Source organism: Neltuma alba, unplaced genomic scaffold (genome assembly GCF_004799145.2).
Source record: "Neltuma alba isolate B1F8T4 unplaced genomic scaffold, ASM479914v2 tig00002458_pilon, whole genome shotgun sequence".
Taxonomy (NCBI): Eukaryota; Viridiplantae; Streptophyta; class Magnoliopsida; order Fabales; family Fabaceae; genus Neltuma; species Neltuma alba.
Window position 1 is genome coordinate 27,113 of NW_021632868.1, and position 20,643 is coordinate 47,755.

The window sequence follows — 20,643 nt, forward strand, 5'->3', positions numbered from 1 at the left end:
TACAAAACTTATTTTATAATATAATTTATATTATAAAATATGTTTTATATTTAGAATTGGACAGGTATAAGTTTGTTTTTTGCATGTAACAGAATAAAAAAAAAAGGGCAAGATCAAATTGTGGGCTTTTTTACTCACATGCTATAAACAGTAAAAATAATTACCAAGATGTTATAAGATGAAAAATTTATATCAAAATGTTACAACAGAAATCTTTTACGGTGAGAACGATTTTGAATTTGCAAAGAAATCGTTCAGCACAAGATGAATTTGTCTTTCATGTGATTTGGCATTTATTTTTTTAATAAAATAAAAAATTAAAATCGGTTCCCTTAACGAGCGATTTCAGCTTCACCTCTGACACCTATTTTCATTACTATTTCGCACATTTTCCTCTGCCTATACACTTCTTATCATCTATTCTCCATCTTTTTTTTTTGAAATCATTTTTTCTTTATATTTTTTCATCATCAATAATAATGACTAATCTCCTCATACCATAAACTTCTTAAAGAGCTTTGGTGTTAGCTATAAAACCCTTTCCATACACACTGTCAGGGATTGAACCCCTGACTAGATACTTAAAGAATCCAGCTAAGTGCAAACTGTGCTAGGCCCCATAGTTAATTTTTATTTTAATTTTTGGTCCTTCATATTAATTATGATTTTTAAGATCCGTCTTAATAAATACTAATTATTCCTTTGGTTCTTAATAGAAAATCCACTTTATAGTATAATTTACACTACAAAATAAATTTTATATTTTAGTCCGGAGGGTTTTTTTTTAAGGTCATTCTCCTTAATTTTTCCTAAAAAAAAACAGTCCTATTTTTCGGCCATTCATATTTACAAAAACATCCCTTTTGTTTTAAAAAATTATATCAACTTCTTTTAAAATTAAAATACATATTACGCAAACTTTCCTGATTATTATTGTATAATTCTTATATGGACCATGCCTTGTACAAGATGGGATGAAAATAAATATGAAATGGTTCATCAAAATAAAATTATTTTAAGAGAAGAGGATGAGGGGGCGCGTTTTTCTGCGAATTAATTAATAACCCAGAAAAATAAAGAAAAAAATGATTTGAAAAAAAGAAAAAGAAAAAGAAAGTGGAGAATAGATGATAAGAAGCGTAGAGGCGGAGGAAAAATGTGGAAAATAGCAGTGAAAATAAGTGTCAGAGGTAAAGCTAAAATCGTTCATTGAGGGAACTGATTTCAGTTTTTTTATTTTATTAAAAAAATAAATGTCAAATCATATGAAAGGCAAATTCAGCTAGCGCTGAACGATTTTTCTGCAAATTCAAAATCATTCTCACCATGAACTATTTCTTCTGCGGCATTTTGGTAAAAAAATTTCATCTGGTAGCATCTTGGAAATTATTATCACTGTTTATAGCATCCGGATTAAAAAACCTCAAATTGTGAGCTGTGTCAGAGAAGAATGTTGGATTCTACGATGCTCATGAAGGTTGCTTGATCTTCAGGCAAAAAAACAAAAAAAAGGGTTGCTTGATCTTCTTGTACACACACCGCGCCTACTTTGAACCAGCCGAATCCTTTTAACTTTTTTATATGCCTGGCGCCTCCTCGTCCTTTTTTTTCTTTTCCCTTTGTTCCTCTTCACAAGTAGGGGCATTCTTGTAAATAAATTATTATCATTAACAAGTAACAACAACACAGCCTTCTTAATATAAAAGTTAATATAAAAGTTAGTTAACTAATTAGAGTAGATTAAAAAAATTAGTTAATTTAGTTATTTATAATAAATAAGTGTTGTCTTTCTTAAAATATTCTTGCTAATTATTGGTTAGAACTACTATTATTGTAAAGATTATCTTAAAAAAATAAATAAATATAAGAAACAAAATATATTGAAGTATTATATTTAGGATCAAAATAAAAATAAAAAGAGTTCTTATATTAAATACCAGACCTAGGCATTCCTACCTTATGCTTTCCACACTTCAAAAATGTTTTTGTGTGTATAAATAATAAAAAATTATTCTAATAACTCTTGGATGATATTGTTACGTTTTTAGACAAGAGGTTAAATAAATTATATATTTTCTTTTGAATAATTTACGTTGTACCAAATGCCATTTCGCGTGACCAATTCTGGAGTTGATGTTTTTGGCCAATAATTGATAGTTGGGTATTTTTTTTTTTGGGTTTAATATTTAATGTTTAAGTTTTTCTAAAATTATATTTTATAATAAAAATGGGTAATAAATTTAGAATTTTCTTCTTGCTAAGGCCAAACGTGTGGAAAATTGCCAGATACCTGACGTTGAAAGCAGGAAGTGGGGGGCTTGGGGACAAAGTGACGATCTGAAAACGAGAAAAATCCAGGACAACGAAATCAATTTGAGCATAATTATATTTAAAGTAGTATTTGACAATCATATATTAATATTCTTCCACTATTACATTTAAAATTATTTCAACTAATGCTACGTACAATTTTTAAATTAAAATTATAAAGCATAAATTTTAATCCAAAACTTAACCTTGAATTCCAATTCTTTTACAGTATTTAAAATATTTTAAAATTAAATACTTTAGCATAAAATTTTTTAAGGAAAATGACAACAAAATACCACCTGAATTTCAAAAAGACAAATAAGGCACCTGAATAAGCAAAATGACATATAGGGGACTGGGTACCAATCTGAAATTCAGATTTTTGGCCAAAAGACCAAAATGCCCTGTCTGAAAGTGAGAGAAATGAGAGAGGAAGACGCTGATGAAATACGGGAAGGAGAGAGGAGGAAGACGCTGATGAAATCGGGAAGAAGAGAGGAAGGAGAGAGGAAGACGTTGATTTTCGATGGGTTCCCACAGTTTAAAATGTTATTGCCTAGCATTTCTCTAAAAAATTTTGGTTCTGTCTCTGTTCTTCGCATAAAACCATTTTCAGAGAATGTGAAGCTGTGGGAAAGATGAAGTAAAAATCAGAAAACAATGGCAAGCAATTACGTAACGTAACTGCTGTCATATGCCTGCTGGTTTTTGGTAAATCTCATTACGTGAATGGTAAATTTTACTATACATGTAGTTAATTATGAATTTTACAAAATACATATTGTGATTTACAACTTTTGTAGTGAAAGTGACTACTTTGTTAATGGGTTTTACAACCTATTTTCAGGAGATAAACAACTTGTTTATAAAAACTAATAAAATTTTACGCTAAATTTGACAAAATGTATAGTGGGATTTACAACTTCCATAGTAAAAATGACCACTTATTCAATGGGTTTTGCAACTTGTTTTCAGGGGATGGGCAGCTTGTTTCTAAAAACTAATAAAATTTCATACTAAATTTGACAAAACACATAGTGAGATTTACAGCTTTCGTAGTGAAAATGATCACTTCTTCAATGGGTTTTGTAACATGTTTTCAAGGGATTGACAACTTGTTTCTAAAAACCAATAAAATTCTATGCTGAATTTTACAAAACATAGAGTGATATTTACAACTTTTGTAGTGAAAATTACCACTTCTTAAATGAATTTCGCAACTTCTTTTCAGGGGATGAGCAACTTGTTTCTAAAAATCAATAAAATTTCACACTGAATTTGACAAAACACATTTGCAACATGTTTTCAAGGGATCGGCAACTTGTTTATAAAAACCAATAAAATTCTATGCTGAATTTTACAAAACATGTAGTGAGATTTACAACTTAGTGAAAATGACCACTTTTTAAATGGGTTTTGCAACCTCTTTTCAAAGGATGAGCAACTTGTTTCTAAAAACCAATAAAATTTCACACTGAATTTTACAAAACACATAGTGAGATTTACAACTTTTATAGTGAAAGTGATCACTTCTTAAATGGCTTTTGTAACCTGTTTTCAAGGGATAGGTAACTTGTTTCTAAAAACCAATAAAATTTCATGTTGAATTTTACAAAACATATGCTGGGATTTACAACTTTTGTGATAAAAGTGACCGCTTTGTTAATAGATTTTGCAACATATTTTTGGGGGATGAGTAACTTACTTTTCACCACCAATAAAATTTCACGCTGAATTTTACAAAACACATAATGAGATTTACAACTTTTATAGTGAAAGTGACCACTTCTTCAATGGGTTTTGTAAACCTGTTTTCACCGGAAGAGCAACTTGTAAGCATAAATAAATCATTCAGTGAACGTGCACCTGAAGTACATCACAATAAACATTGAACTATTAACTTTCATAATTAACTACATGTATATTAAAATTTACCATTCACGTAATGGGATTTACCAAAAACCAGCAAACATATGACAGCAATTACATTACGTAATTGCTTGCCACTATTTTCTGATTTCTGCTTCATTATTCACCAAATACTGAATATGAACCCTCAAATGCAATAATCCTGTTCCTATTTCACCATGAAACAGCCACAAAAATGAATAATCCAAATCCCGCCATCAACTTCTACTCACTCATGAATAATTCAAATACTTCAGCGACCTCTTCGACGACGACAATTTTAGGGGGTACAAGTTATTTCAGACAGGGCAATGTATTTCAGCGATGGTAACCAAATTCAGCGATGGCAATCTACTCCTACGACGACGGCAACGTGATTTCGAAAAATCCTTTTTGGTGACTGCAGGAACTTGGATTTAGTTTCGTAGAAGGAAATCAGTTTCTCCCTTTCTCTATCGCATGAATACATTGCTCAATGTTCAGAGACAATCAGGGCAATTCGGTCTTTTGGCCGAAAATCTATATTCCAAATTGGTACCCAGTGCTCTATTTGTCATTTTGCTTATTCAGGTCCCTTATTTGTCTTTTTGGAATTCAGGTGGTATTTTGTTGTCATTTTCCCAATTTTTTAACTCAATTGATCAAGACTCCCCCCGACTCTAAATATGATGTCATGTTATTGTTAACTCGTACAATCTAAAAGAGAGATAAGTTGGTTATTTGCATTAAATATACAAAAAAAATTATAATAGTTTTATGGAAATTTTTTTAATATTTAATTATTAAAATTAGCATACCGATATAAAAATACATCAATTAAAAATGTATTATAAAAAAGTAAAGCAGTTAAACTTATTTATTAAAAAATAATTGTGCAAGAATATTTAGAATTTGTTTAAGAACATGTGTAATCTATTTTCGGTGAGTAATACTATTCTTTAACCATGTGCAACCTTGTATTTTAATTATGTGCAAAATAAAAACATTTGCGCCTAACAGAAAATAATCAAAATATGTTACACATAGCTATTGGTAAATTACTCATAATTAAAGAAGAATTATACTACTTTATTCCTTATTATAAGATCCTTTTAACTAAATTATATGGTTTAAAAAATAGTTAAAATTAGTTTAAAGTAATTAATATGTAGCAAATGCAGTTTCTTTTTATAAATATACTCTTATATATAAATGTGAGAGAGTAATAGTGAAATAAATGAAAAAAGAGAATGTATTAAATACAATGAATTAAGGATAAAATATGTAATACTGTATTAAATATTTAGACAAACGAAAAAATATTATAAAAAAAACTTATTCAAAAAATTAGATTTTATAATAAAAAATGAAGAGAGTATATGCTAAAAATGAGATACATCCATTTAAAGATTTGGGTCTTGGACTAATTTTTTTTCCATAATCTTTTTTTCATTTTCTGGGAGGGCGGGAACCCCTGAGTAGCCCTCTCCGCAGATCACGTGGTGACAAACACCCTTTACGCAACCCTCTTGGAGAATCCAGAAACGCTCCGCTGCTCATGCCCTCACCATATCTACCTCCGCATCCTCATCTCATCACATCAAAACCACCGTCATTGGGTCCACTCGACATCTGGAGGCTGGAGCTATGTTTTTTTTTTTTTTAATCCAGAATTTGCAATGAGGCTATATTATTTAAAATTTAAAACTGATAAATAAGACGATATGACTCACTTAAAATTTCACAAGAAATACGCCTCAATCTAATTTTCAAATAATGACTACTTTTTTGTATATAATTTTGAGTTTAGATGTGGTTTGTAAAATTGTAAGTAATGATATTTTATGGTGACAGAACATTTTGACTTGTTAACTACATTAAAATAAATAAAATGAACTAGTAAGAGTTAATCTGGTTAGTAATAAGTGAACTCATAATTTATAAAGTCGTGAGTTTAAATTTAACTACCAATTTGATAATTTTATTAATTGGTAATTAATTTATAAGTATCTCTAAAAGTACTTTTTAAATTTGAAGACATGTCTTAACTCTGTGACTTCCAGAACCAACTCATCTAAATTTTAATTTTATGAAAAAAATAAATAAAATGAAAAGACATTTTTAAAAACTGTGAAGATTATAAGAAGCAAAGATGTAATTATGTAAATATAAAATGGATAAAGCACGCATCATTGGCGCAAATGAAAATGATTAGGGAAAATGACACTAAAATACCACTTGAATTCCAAAAAGACAAATAAGGCACCTGAATAAGCAAAATGACAAAGAAGGCATCAGGTACCAATCTGGAATTTTGATTTTTGGCCTAAAGACTAAATTGCCCTTATTGTGTTTGAAAACTGAGGAGATAGAGAAAGGTAGAAATCGTCTCCTCCCAGCGAAAGCAATTCCCCCCACTCGGCGAAAGAGAAACTGCCCCCACTTGGCGAAACCAATCCATCTACTCGGTGAAACTAATCCCTCCCCTCAGTGAAACCGAATCCCTCTACTCGATGAAACCAATCCTTCCCCTCAGTGAAACCGAATCCCTCTACTCGATGAAACCAATCCCTCCACTCCACGAAATCGAACCCCCTCCAGTTGACGAAACTAAATCCTTTGCATCACCATTCTGTAGAGATTGTTGATTTGGTGGGTTTTGGTTGTGGGAAAGAGGATTTGTAGTGAGAGAGGGAGTGAACCGAAGCGGAAATCAGAAAACAATGGCAAGCAATTATGTAACGTAACTGCTATCATATGCCTGCTGGTTTTTGGTAAATCCCATTACGTGAATGGTAAATTTCACTATACATGTAGTTAATTATGAATTTTACAAAATACATATTGTGATTTACAACTTTTATAGTGAAAGTGACTACTTTGTTAATGGGTTTTGCAACATGTTTTCAGGAGATAAACAACTTGTTTGTAAAAACTAATAAAATTTCACGTTAAATTTGACAAAACGTATAGTGGGATTTACAACTTCCGTACTAAAAATGACCACTTATTGAATGGGTTTTGTAACTTGTTTTCAAGGAATTGTTTCTAAAAACTAATAAAATTTCCTACTAAATTTGACAAAACACATAGTGAGATTTACAACTTTCGTAGTGAAAATGATCACTTCTTCAATGGGTTTTGTAACATGTTTTCAAGGGATTGACAACTTGTTTCTAAAAACTAATAAAATTCCATGCTGAATTTTACAAAACATAGAGTGATATTTACAACTTTTGTAGTGAAAATTACCACTTCTTAAATGAGTTTTGCAACCTCTTTTCAAGGGATTGGCAACTTGTTTCTAAAAACCAATAAAATTTCATGCTAAATTTTACAAAACATAGGGTGATATTTACAACTTTTGTAGTGAAAATTACCACTTCTTAAATGAGTTTTGCAACCTCTTTTCAGGGGATGAGCAACTTGTTTCTAAAAATCAATAAAATTTGACACTGAATTTTACAAAACACACAGTGATATTTACAACTTTTATAGTGAAAATGACCATTTCTTAAATAAGTTTTGCAACCTCTTTTCAAGGGATTGACAACTTGTTTTTAAAAACCAATAAAATTTCATGCTAAATTTTGTAAAACATAGGGTGATATTTATAACTTTTGTAGTGAAAATTACTACTTTTTAAATGAGTTTTGCAACCTCTTTTCAGGGGATGAGCAACTTGTTTATAAAAATCAATAAAATTTGACGCTGAATTTTACAAAACACACAGTGATATTTACAACTTTTATAGTGAAAATGACCACTTCTTAAATGGCTTTTGCAACCAGTTAATTCAACGTGACTACAAAAGTTGTCACTTTTATTAGTTTTTACAAACAAGTTATTTATCTCCTGAAAACAGGTTGCAAAACCCATTAACAAAGTAGTCACTTTCACTACAAAAGTTGTAAATCACAATATGTATTTTATAAAATTCATAATTAATTACATGTATAGTGAAATTTACCATTCACGTAATGGGATTTACCAAAAACCAGCAGGCATATGACAGCAGTTACGTTACGTAATTGCTTGCTATTGTTTTCTGATTTCCGCTTCGGTTCACTCCCTCTCTCACTACAAATCCTCTTTCCCACAACCAAAACCCACCAAATTAACAATCTCTACAGAATGGTGATGCGAATGAGTAAGATAATAGCATTTCCAACATTCTTCTTTCCTTCTTCCCGCATTTCATCAGCGTCGGTCTTCCTCTCTCCTTTCTCTCACTGCGTCGGTCTTCCTCTCTCCTTTCTCTCACCTTCAGCGTCGGTCTTCCAGCATTTCATCAGGGCATTTGGGTCTTTTGGCCGAAAATATGAATTCCAGATTGATACCCAATGCCCTATTTATCATTTTACTTATTCAGGTGCTTTATTTGTCTTTTTGGAATTCAAGTGATATTTTATTGTAATTTTCCCAAATGATTACATAATAAAATATGACCATTTGGTTTTGTCCTTGTCCCATTTACCCTCGCTTGCAGAGGATACTAGCCCTTATACCAAAGTGGTTTTGTCGTGTAGAGAGAGGAAGAGAGAGGGGGAGAGGGGGAGGGAGAGAGCTGGTAATAGTTACATTTCATAGGAAGCTCCGGTGGCATTTAAAAGGAGAAGCCACGCCCGGAAGAAGCAGTGCAAGCGAATTCGGAGCAAGCCTTTGTCTTTCCCTACTCCGGCCTTCGTCTAGGGCTTTTGCTTCTCCTCTCCAATGGCTGCATCTTCTCTCCTGAGATCTGCGCTTGTCTCTCCATCCGCTGACCTCTCACCTTCTTCCTCTCATGGCTTCAAGGTCTCCTTCTCTCTTTCTCTAACCTGTCAAACATGTTCTTCACTCGTTTCATATGCATACGTCCATTGAGGATTTTTGCGCCACGTTAGATTTTCGTATTTTATTTTGTTTTTCTGGTTTTTAAACTAGCTTTTTGTGTTTGTTTGTTTTGACTTTTGAGCTTGGAAGAAAGGGAATAAGATGGAATATGACATATTGTTTGAACTTCAGATGTAAATTTTAATATTTGTAGTGGTCTTTGCTGTCTTAATACGTGTATTTGTGATGGTCTTTGGTGACTCGTACGTGTCTTGCTTTGATTCAAGAAGTGCTGCAAAGCTTCGTGAGCTAAACTCGCTAGTGAAAGTGTAATTCTGATTTGGAATGAGCGTGGCATTTCATATTTGCTGTGGTTTAGTTAACTTAAAGCAAGGACTCTTGTTGGCCTTAAAGAAAAGAAGACTCTTGCTCGGATTTTGTTTTAGACGACCGTGTTTTTGTCTATTGGCTGTTTCTTATGTTTTCCTGCACTTTTCCGAACTCTGAAGGCTTTTTTTTAAACCTTCGAACAAGACTTGAAATCACGGGCTACGATAATATCATGTCTTCTGATTAGAGATTACATTATAACTTCTCGTATGCTATGATTTTGACAATGTTTTCCTCCATTTAAGTTTCAAATTCAAACCGATTGGTTTTTGGTGGCCTCTGTTGGGTTAACTATGAAACAGGGGGAAGGGGAAGGAAGAAATAATTTTATGTGCGATGTTCTCTTTTGTGACTGTAAAAGTTGGTAAAGTAACACGTTAACTCAAAATGCCCGAGGAATTGTGAAGAAAATTGAATGTCTCCCAGCTATTTTCTATTCTGATTTTTCCCTCCCCTTCCTGATTTCTTTAACAGTTAAACTGAGTTTATTTTTTAAAAGGTAGGTACTTGTTTCTCTGGTAGTTTCAGGGTTGTTATATCCTTTCCATAACATCTTGCTTACTTATTTATCATTCAGGTGTCATGCCATGCATCGAGTTGCAACCTAAAATCTAAAAGTTTACAATCTAGCTTATTTGGAACTTCACTCCCAGCTGAATCACTAGTCCTACGGTTGAGTTGCTCAAACTTTTGATTCAGTGCAGATATTCTTTTTCTCCCTTTTCTTTTCGTTTTTTTTAGTTGTTCTGACCTTTTATTATTGTGGGATCATGAAATATTATAATTTTCTCAGAAACTCCTATGCCAGAATTATCCAGCCCATCAAAGCCACAGCTACTGAAATCCCAGTCCCTCTGCAGAGTATGAATAATGCTTATCTTTTGTATATAATAGGTTAATTTACGGGCAGCAATTTTATTGTTACTCTTGGTTGTTTTGTTCTGTTTAGAATCAAGGAGCGGAGCGAAGATTAGAGTTGGAATTAATGGTAAGTTTACAGTCATTTATGTCCTGTCCCCGTTTCAAATTTTCATTCACTCGTGGAGTTTATAAAAATGGATGTAGAAGCAGTGACTTTGTCCTCTGATTGATTTTTAGTTTCAGTCTAATAATCTCATTAGATGCCAGAAAGGTGGAATTAATTTTCTTAGTTATTATGAAGTTTTATCTCGTCAAATTTGAAACCTATGTACTTGATGCTTTCTATACCACGCTTCTGTTTGCATAGGAAGTCTCATTTTTCCTACAACAATGGTTCTTTTTGACAAAATAAATTATCTCTGATGTGTATTTTGGATCCTGTTTGCAATAATGTCACATAATAAATTCATGCAACTACCTCACTCTTGTGCTCAATGGAACTGCTGCCGTTTATGACAGTGACATCTGAATCTGAAAGTTCCGTGAACCATTGAATTTTCTGAAGATGAAATTGGAAACCCACTCATTTTTGGGCATTGTTTGGTGAAATCTAAGTTGTAGAGTTTTCCTGCTTTGGAATATGCAGTTTACTTGGCCAGAAAACATACTCCGCAAGTTTATGTCAGTTTGGTTCCAGAAAGAACCCATATTTTCTTGCTGGAATTGCAGGTTTTGGGAGAATTGGAAGGTTGGTTTTGCGTATAGCTACTTCAAGGGATGATATTGAAGTTGTAGCGATTAATGATCCTTTTATCGATGCCAAATATATGGTATGTATGTGTAAATGCCTTGTTAATATTGCTTATATGAATATATGCAACATCTCCTAGTGACGCATGTTATATTTTAGTTAATCCGTATCAGTATAAAACTCTGGTTGATAAATGATTGATAAAACCCTGAACTACATTGAGTAGTGTAGATGACATAGTCTGATTTACGTTAATCTTTTGCTGTAGTATAATAATGTATGGATTATTCAACTTCACGTGAGACCTTTGTATTTCTTTTAATTCGTAAAGGGCTTTCATAAACCATTGATCAATGCTGGATTTTTTCCACCTTAAGCCCCCCTGATGTTCAAAGTTAATTGATGCTAGGAGCAACTGTTGGTTTTTATTATCAGTGCTGACAAGCACTCTGGGTTTACTTCTCCTTCCTCCCGCGCGGGGTAGTCAGATTATTATAATGGTTTTGAATTTTATATCAAGTGTTAACCCAACTAGGACTGGGGGTTTGGTGATAAATTGCATGTGCACTGTATAACTGGAGAAGTTATAATGCTTGGGAGACCTTATTGCGGCTGTGTTGTTCTTCATTTTTCTTTGTTAATTTGTCTTTATTATCTTTTAGTTTTATTTTCTTTTTTGTCCATATTTATTTTTTCCTTCTTTCAGGCTTATATGCTTAAGTATGATTCTACTCATGGACCGTTCAAGGGGACAATTGATATTTTGGATGAATCTACTTTGAAAATTAATGGGAAGCAGATTAAAGTTGTGGGCAAAAGGTGTGTAGAATTCTAATGATTGAAATACATGTCAGGAACATGTGTATTACTACTTGCTTGACCACAATACTTCAAATTTGCGTTAACATGTATACACGCCTTATTTCTTGATTCAGAGACCCTGCAGAGATCCCCTGGGGTGAATTTGGGGCTGATTTTGTTGTTGAGTCATCGGGAGTATTTACAACAATGGGGAAAGCTTCAGCACATTTAAAGGTCGCTATCTCATTTATTTGTAATTCAAGTGTTCTATATGACCCTTGTCCTTTGTCGATTCTTTCTAGCTTCATTTGCTTTCTGTTATGGTACTCTGTAGGGTGGTGCCAAGAAAGTTGTAATATCAGCTCCATCTGCTGATGCTCCAATGTTTGTGGTGGGAGTGAATGAGAAAATATACAAACCAAACATGGACATTGTGTCCAATGCAAGCTGTACTACAAATTGTCTTGCTCCTCTTGCCAAGGTTTCATTACATCCTGTGGTAGCAAGCTATATTAAACTTGTGCTGTTTTGTGATATAATCTTGATGGATTTGCATGCCCTAGGTTAAGCGTGATATAGTTCAATGGTAGAAAAGCCTACAACGTCTAGGTCTTGGGGTAGATCCTCCTTTTAAACGTGAAGGAGAAGGGTAAGTTCAAGGGTTCAATAGTATTAGAAATTAGAATGCTTTTGTGACTAATCCAGAAAGAAAAGAGATATCTATAATGTGTCATAATTCATACCTTTTTTCCGACCTTCAACTTATATACAAGGCCCTGCTATCATTCTCTTGCCATGCGGTATGTCATATATTTACCATCTTTTAGGTGGTTCATGAGGAGTTTGGCATCCTTGAAGGCCTGATGACAACTGTACATGCTACAACAGGTATCCTCTGCACACTTGCCACTCCCCCCCCCCCCCACTTTTTTGTTTTAAAGGTTGGGAGGAGGGAGGGAGGAGGGTGTTAAACCATTTCCTGGTATGCTGACATAGTACGGGTGGCATGATAATTCTATTCATTGTCCAGCAACACAAAAGACTGTAGATGGTCCCTCTATGAAGGATTGGCGTGGAGGACGAGGAGCTGGTCAAAACATAATTCCAAGTTCAACTGGTGCAGCGAAAGTAAGAGATTGACGAGGAGGTCTTCAAATTTTTTAGGTATTGTATCCTTAATTGTTAAAGGTTATTAATGAGTTCAGTTTTTATGAAATCATAGGCTGTTGGGAAAGTTCTTCCTGACCTTAATGGGAAGCTCACTGGGATGGCATTCCGGGTCCCGACCCCCAACGTTTCTGTTGTAGACTTGACTGTTCGGCTTCAGAAGAGTGCTTCCTATGAAGCTATCAAAGCAGCAGTCAAGTATGCCATAATTTATCTGCTTTTGATTCCAGAATCAACTCCAGTTGGCTTTCTTGGCTAATTATTCTGTTGATTATTATCTCTAGGCATGCTTCGGAGGGACCACTGAAAGGCATTCTTGGATACACTGACGAGGATGTTGTCTCCAATGACTTCATTGGTGATCCAAGGTAAAATTTCTTCGATTACCTTATTTTGATATTGATCAATTATTATATGAGCTTCCTGAAGAGATGAACTCTCTTGATGCGTTTTAACATCTTATGCATCTCCAAACCAAACCCCCCCCCCCGGGGGAAAAAAAATATTTTATTCTCAGTTTACAAGTGAGGCATCATTTTAAAAAAAAAAAAAAGTAGTACGGATTTGAATGAATTCATCAGGGAAGTGCTCAAAATATTAATATCCTAAATCAAATATGACAAACCTCCATTATCTTTCTGTTAGTTGAAACAGGATTTCAAAAGTTGTGATACTCTTAATAAAGATTTGTTGTATGAGTGGCTTATCATATATCATCGACTTGATTTTAACAGGTCGAGTATTTTTGACGCTAAAGCCGGGATTGGGCTTAGCTCATCTTTCATGAAGCTGATTTCTTGGTATGACAACGAGTGGGGGTACAGGTATCGTCTTTACACTACTGCGGTTGTGTTCGACAGCATGACATGATGTTTTGCGCTTGAAATTGTGTCGCACTGACTTCATTTCATCATGTTAACCATATTCAAGAGCAAAAAGGGACCTTTTAATTCTTGCTAACTTGCGATTGGTGGGTGACCGCTTTGTGTTTTGCAGCAACCGAGTGCTGGACCTGGTAGAGCACATGGCTTTGGTGGGAGCCCACAGCTGAAAACCATTACAGTTTTGACGCCGGATATTTATTTAAAGTCTCGATTAGTTAGGTTACATGGTCTCAGGTTTTGGTTTTGATAATAACTTGTAATAATGCGATGTTAAGCATCACTTCTACATACGCTGAGAAAGAAATAAAGACGTGAGTTCATCCTGGTTACACGGTCGACTGGAATTCGGTTTCATATGCCGCCTTGAGAGATTCATTTCACAGCCCTGGCATTTTAAGAATGACTGATTTATGCTGTTCGCTGGCATAAGTTATACAAATCTCAGATCATTGGAATCAGGCGTCTTTATACAAATCTCAGGATTAGTGACAATCAGTGATGGATAATAATAGCTAAATTTCAAGATGAAAAAAAGGTCTGAATCAAGTCTCTGCATCTCGTCTTTTATACAATAGGATTGTATGTAATCGTCTTTCATGTGATCGAACCCGGCTCTTATGATGATCAATAACATGGAAAGATAATGAATGTGGGTTCTGTCAGACGCGTTCCCCTTGATGTGTACGAGAATGTTTCTTCTTGGGTTCAGCTGATTAAGATCAATAACGTTATTGCTCTTTGCTGCTGTTTCTTGGTTTTTCTACGCCACTTCCAAGGCTCGTTTATATTTGACGCTCTTTGGTAGAAAATGAGAATGGTTTTGTGTGGCCTCCCTAGGTAGTGCCCACGAACAAGTGAATTAATGTATGATGGCGATGATGATCTTGTACTGTTTCGGATGATGAAACCATGCCTTCGAACTCAGGTGTGAGAAGGAAAACTTGCCAAAACAGAGCAGACAAGGAGGAGCTCACTGGATAGCAGATCAATCCCACAAATCTTGATCAGTGAAATGCATGACTCATGCGTTTTATGATAAATCTTGATCACGCACAGAATGTTGAGCGCAGTAACCATATACCCAAAAAAAAAAAAAAAAGCGCGGTCGAAGAATCATGATTTATAATTATGTTTAATTGTAATTGAAAATTTTAAATATTACTACCTCCGGTCCTTAATATAAAACCCCGTTTGACTTTTATTTTGATTCTAAATATAAGACTTCAATCTACTTTGTCTCTCATATTTATACATTTTTTTTTCCAAAGTAGCTCTTTTAACAATGATAGTTCTAGTAAATACACTTGATTAGCAATGATATTTTAGGAAAGACAACACCTATTTAGGACAAATAACTAACTCAACCTACTTCTTTAATCTTCTCAAATTAGTTAACTGGTTTTTATAATTAGGACCGGAGGTAGTATTAATGATTAAGGAAAAAAATTTCATTAATATTTATAAATGATTAATTCTATTTATATTCCCAAAAATTATAAAATCATCTTTGAAATATTATAGAGTTCTTATTCAGAAATCATTTTTTTTTAAAAAAAAACTATCATTACCAGAAAATATTAATAATTAATGGCCGTTTTCATCAGTGGCCCCAAGTGCATTCACTCGATGCTGGTACAAACTCAATGGAAAACCTAAAAGAGTTAGCGATTGGGTTATAAGATGGGATGTTATTGAGGCCCAAGCCCAATACCTCAAATTAGGGTTTCCCTTGTTCCTCCCTCTTTGGCTCCCCATTTCTATCTATTTAAGCCTCCCTATTGGCAACCTCCTTCACCGATTCGATTCTGCATCAGGTTTTTTTTTCCTTTCCTTACATCTTCGATTAGTGTTCTTCCTCTTCTTTCTACAATTTCGTCGTCTTTTTAATTCCTCCGTGGCCTGTGATGCCCAATCATTTGTCCGTACCATCTGAGAATTCTCTCTGAAGCATTCTTTAACTATTCAATCTGAGGCCTGCTTTCATTCTCCTCATATTTACGTTTCTAACTTCAAATTTTCAATCTTTTTGTTTTCTTCTTTTGCGACGACAATTGGTGGCGGTGATGAATGAAATATATACCATCAAACTATGAAAGCTCTGTTGTGGGTTTGTTGATGTTATCTCAATCATTGCTGAGCCCATTTTCCTTCATGTCGTTTTTCTAAAACTGATCTTTGTGAATTCTGAGTTTCTGTAAAGAATAAGGCAACAAATTAGAGTCTCTGATTCGCTTGTTCAATAGCGCTTTCAGTGCTGTACGTTGCCGATAAAGATGTGGAGCTGAGATTCTGGCATTTGCCTTTCCATAAGGCTTATGCATTCAGATGTTCCTATATTTTAATTCTCTTCGTTTTATATTTGTTGAAGAATTTCATACTCCTATTAGAATAAAGAATGAATCTTTATTTCACTGTAAAACTATTTGTTTTTGACGAGATTCGGATTAGATCTTCAACTAGGGCTTGTCTTTGCTCTGCAATCAAAGCCATATTGAGCTTTGTCCATGTGTGAATAATATTCAGTTCACAGACAAGAAGAGCAAAATGTTATTAAAACCAAATTGATGGAGTTGCTGAGACACTTTTTGAAGTCATGAGGATTGAAAATGGGAAGGAACAAAAATCCATAAATGAAGATGAAGTAGTAGTAAAAGACACTCATATGGACCGCGATGTTTTGTTTGTGAGAAGTTTATCGCAGCAAAACTGACCAGATCTCAATCCAAAGCAAATGAATTGAAGTTTGGGATTCGTCTCAAATTTATATACATTAATGGTCTGATTTCGAATTATTTTAGAAGGTGGAGTACTGGAGTGTCATCAAATTGTCTTAATAATTAATTAGCATGAATTTCCCTCCCAACTATTAAGAACTGCTCACTGCAAGTTCTTCAAGGTATTACAACGGATTGATGGGGTATAGCGAGCTTCCTGAGAATCAGACGCTTACGTCGTAATTCTCTTGAAACGAAATTGAAGGGTGGAGTTAGATCTTCGAAGAAATTGAGGAGAAAATAGCGGGGGCACCACTACCTTCCAGACAATAAGGAGGTCGTTTTGGGATGGCCATTAAAAGCACTTATTTTATATTAATTTTATCTTATTGATAAGTTATTTTTAATATGTTTCATATAAATTAAGAAAAATTTTAAATTTTATTAATTCTTATTTAAAATTTATTAGTTTTTTAACTTTATTTATATTTAATATATATTATGCTTCATGTATCGGATAAAAGATTTTTTTTTTCCTGTTTTGTAAATAGTATAAGCCAAGACAAAATCACTATTAAAGCTGATCATTGTGCAGCCTAAAAAGAAACCGGTTTGAACATCTTGAGCTTCAATATGCTCAAATCCATGAAGGCAGGGCCGCAGAGGCACTTAATGATATCAGTCTATCAGATCTATTATGCCTGCAAGAACTAGTCCCTCATCCCTTTTTCCATTGTGATTCAGCCACAGCTTATAATCAACACAAAAACTCCTATCTATGTCGACTCCGTTTGTCATGTTTTTAAGTCTTAAATTAGCTTCATCGACTCAATTATATTGCCATATTCTTTTTTACCTTTTCAATAAATGTTGAATAACATTATTTTAATAGAAAACTACAAGTCCAAACATGAAAAGCCTAAAAGCTAACATGAGCTGAGTAATTAAGAACTGGTCGTTTGTCCGAGTGATATGTGTGTTGCGGGTTCGATCCCGCCCCTTGTAACCAAAAAAAGAAAAAAGATACAAAAATTCTCTACAAGATCATGAGCAAGTTTAGCCAGGTGATCAACTATGGTATTACTATCTCTAGAAACATTTAATTACAATCTGTTATAAATAAAGAAGAAATATAGAGAAGAATCATACAGAAAAAGAAAGAATCAACAAGAGAAAGTAATTCGCATTCTATTCAAGAGTGCTCAATACATTATACATGGCCTTTATTTATAGGCATAGCTTTATACCTTTAATTAATGGGAGATATATGGACATTCACAAAGATATTATTATATTCATAACACAATCTATCATTTTCTATGAGATAAATTTCTAACTTTTTTAGTTATATCCTTGAAAGGGCAATTTTCATCTCAACTTTTCAAAACAAAATTAATAGTTTCAATGCAATCAGATCGATTTTTCACTATTTTGAATATGCCATTCCAGCAAAGATAAAGTCCATGAATGATTGCAATCATTTTAACAATTGCTGGAGGGATCATTATAAGCTTGCAACTATGCCCACAGACAGATTTAGTTCCCCTCCTTTCCCCAAATTACTCTTCCAAGTACATTGCTATATTCCCTCAATCTATACATCGCCTCCCAAAGTAATTAACCCAACCATCACATCCCAAGACAACCATTTATTGTACAGATGTATACTCTTGTGATATTTTCTTTCAACTTTAAACACCAATTAATATTAATAATAAGGGTAAAATGAGAAAAAGGTAATCAATGAGATTGTTGATCACTTGTATTTGAATCCAAAAATCACTTTCTGAAGATGCCCTGTAATAAGGACAAAAGGGAATGGTAGGTTGTGACATATCCTTTGTAAATATACATCACATTGCATGAGTTTTTCTAGATGTTTTAATATTTTTTAAAAGTTGTCCTTTTTTTTTAAAGAGTTTACAAAGAATATTTGATTTTTAAATTGACAGTATTAATTGGGGGATAAATATGAAAACTTTTTTAATTTTAAGATCATTTTGATGAAGTAACTAAACTTTTTTCAGTTAAATTACTTATGTTTAAGACCATAATTGCACTACAAACTAGCTTGGGAGGTCGTAATAAATAGGAGATGTTTATAATTCTGAACTCTTGCTCTTGCTCTTGCTCACCGTAGAGTAGTTTTCTCCTGTCCATTCCCTCCCCTTCAAGTCAATTGAGAGCCTTCTCTCCTGAACTAATTCACCTCTATGAGGGAAGTCTCATGCCTTTGTTCTTTTCAGCGTTTCGATGAGCACCAATCAAATTTTATTTTTGTGAAGCAAACGTTTGCCCATAAATTCAATTTTAGAAAAATAAATAATATGATACACTTTTTCAACATTATTTTCTCAACTCACCAAACGTAAGACTTATTACTGTGAGGAAAAGAAGACTTAGGAAGATGCGTTGTTGACAAGTTCTTTTTTTTTTTTTGGCCAACTTTGTCGACAAGTTCACTTCAATAATTTTTGCTCATAGTTTTTGGTGTTATTGTTTTTTCGAAAAGATATTTTAAGAAAAATAATAAGAAATTCGGGTCCGATATGAAAAGGGAAAATCAACATAATGTCTGGCCACGTTCAAAGCCACTCATATCAAAACAGAAAACAAGAGCCTCATTTTGCTTCGTCCCCAGAAAGTCACAAACTCTCGAGAGAGAATCAGGACGACAAGTCTCTTCTCTTCCCTCTTTCTCCATCTCGCAGATGAGTATCTAATATCTTTGGGGCAACACTGAGAAATAGAGGCCATGGCTTTTCTTCTACCTAACCTCCCTTCGTCCCTCTTAACCCAAACCAAAGCCAAGGAAAAGCCCGTCTCTCAAGCCGCGTCTCTTGCAAAACCCGTTTCTCACTATTCTTCTCTCTCTGTAGCTTCGTCTTCTTCTTCTTCTTTTTCATTGAATTGCCTCCAAACTTCCGCTGTACAGGTGGCCCAAGTTAACCCACCCCCAGATGCTCAAGATAACAAGAATCAGAAAGACAATTTCTATATCAATCTTGGCTATGCTGTGCGGACCTTCGTGAGGACGTCCCTCTTCTCTTCATCAAAGATCTCAATATGAAATTTACAGGTTTTTTTCTTCTTCTTACATTTAAGTCTTTAATTTATCTACTGTGTTGTTTGTTGTGGATAGTTTTTTCCCCTCCTCTGAGGAAAGTTGGGATTTTGATTGTTTCAGGGATGACATAACATTAAGGACCCTTTAAATACATTCACTGGGATTGAAAAGTACAAATTGATCTTCTGGGCTTTGAGGTTTCATGGCAAAATTTTGTTTCGTGAGATTGCTTTGGATGTGTATAGGATATGGCAGCCTTCAGAGAATGAGATATTGATTAGGTGGAACTGAGGGGAGTGCCAAGAGTTCCGTGGGAAACCAAGGAGAATTTCAGTGGGCCTTCACGTTATAAACTAGACAGAAATGGCAAAATTTATGAACACAAAGTGGACAATTTAGCATTTCAATTTCCTCAGACGCTTAAACCAGTCTCGGTTTTGGATCTGGTCACTGCATGCCCTGCAAGTCCAAACCCTACATTCTTGTGGGCTCCTGCGGATTCATACTCTTCTCTCATGGATCGAGTTTTATCGGGCAGTTAAAGGAACATTGGATGAAGACGGTAGGTTGCTACCACAGATGGTCTAGCTACATGTTCATAGTCATCTGATAGGTGATATATACAATACTAGGAATAGGTTAGGTATAATATTTGGTCAATACTCATATATTATGGGTTTTTGTTAATGTACAAGAGTGTATATAGATAGGCTGGGATGCTGAAGAGTCCTAGTTGCTCACTCTGTTAAGGAATCTCTTCATGTTTGGTGAGCTCACACAGTATGACTTACATCTATATGCAATATTCTACAGGGATTCACTTCAATTCTGCCACTGTATTGAATCTTGTCATTTCCCCCTTTTGTTGTAGTTGAACCATGTGGATCACACTTGTTCGGAGGATCATATTTTTCACCTGCTTGTATTATTAGAGTTCAATTACCTTTTTTTGCGTCCTATGCCTTGAATTCCCATGTTTGAAACCCAGCTTATGACTTT

General features: G+C 34.1%; 1 protein-coding gene, 2 non-coding genes and 1 pseudogene across 3 annotated transcripts; all 4 read left to right on the plus strand.

Moving 5' to 3' along the window:
- Window positions 1-2,947: 2,947 nt before the first annotated feature.
- On the plus strand, window positions 2,948-14,273 carry LOC114729012 (glyceraldehyde-3-phosphate dehydrogenase GAPCP1, chloroplastic). Its single transcript, XM_028915955.1, has 15 exons — window positions 2,948-2,953; window positions 8,890-8,991; window positions 9,977-10,071; window positions 10,193-10,260; window positions 10,349-10,387; window positions 10,990-11,090; window positions 11,718-11,830; window positions 11,947-12,046; window positions 12,147-12,293; window positions 12,640-12,700; window positions 12,843-12,940; window positions 13,035-13,177; window positions 13,264-13,347; window positions 13,714-13,803; window positions 13,976-14,273. Exons 2-15 carry the CDS (start codon window positions 8,911-8,913, stop codon window positions 14,028-14,030), a joined length of 1,275 nt encoding a protein of 424 aa, XP_028771788.1. The 5' UTR covers window positions 2,948-2,953; window positions 8,890-8,910; the 3' UTR covers window positions 14,031-14,273.
- Window positions 14,274-15,759: 1,486 nt separating this feature from the next.
- On the plus strand, window positions 15,760-15,839 carry LOC114729082 (small nucleolar RNA snoR117). The gene has a single exon (XR_003738708.1). It is a non-coding gene; the product is annotated as a small nucleolar RNA snoR117 (small nucleolar RNA).
- A 79-nt stretch (window positions 15,840-15,918) lies between these two features.
- Window positions 15,919-16,004, plus strand: LOC114729075 (small nucleolar RNA snoR116). The gene has a single exon (XR_003738707.1). It is a non-coding gene; the product is annotated as a small nucleolar RNA snoR116 (small nucleolar RNA).
- A 3,186-nt stretch (window positions 16,005-19,190) lies between these two features.
- Window positions 19,191-20,206, plus strand: LOC114729058 (uncharacterized; annotated as a pseudogene).
- Window positions 20,207-20,643: the final 437 nt, after the last annotated feature.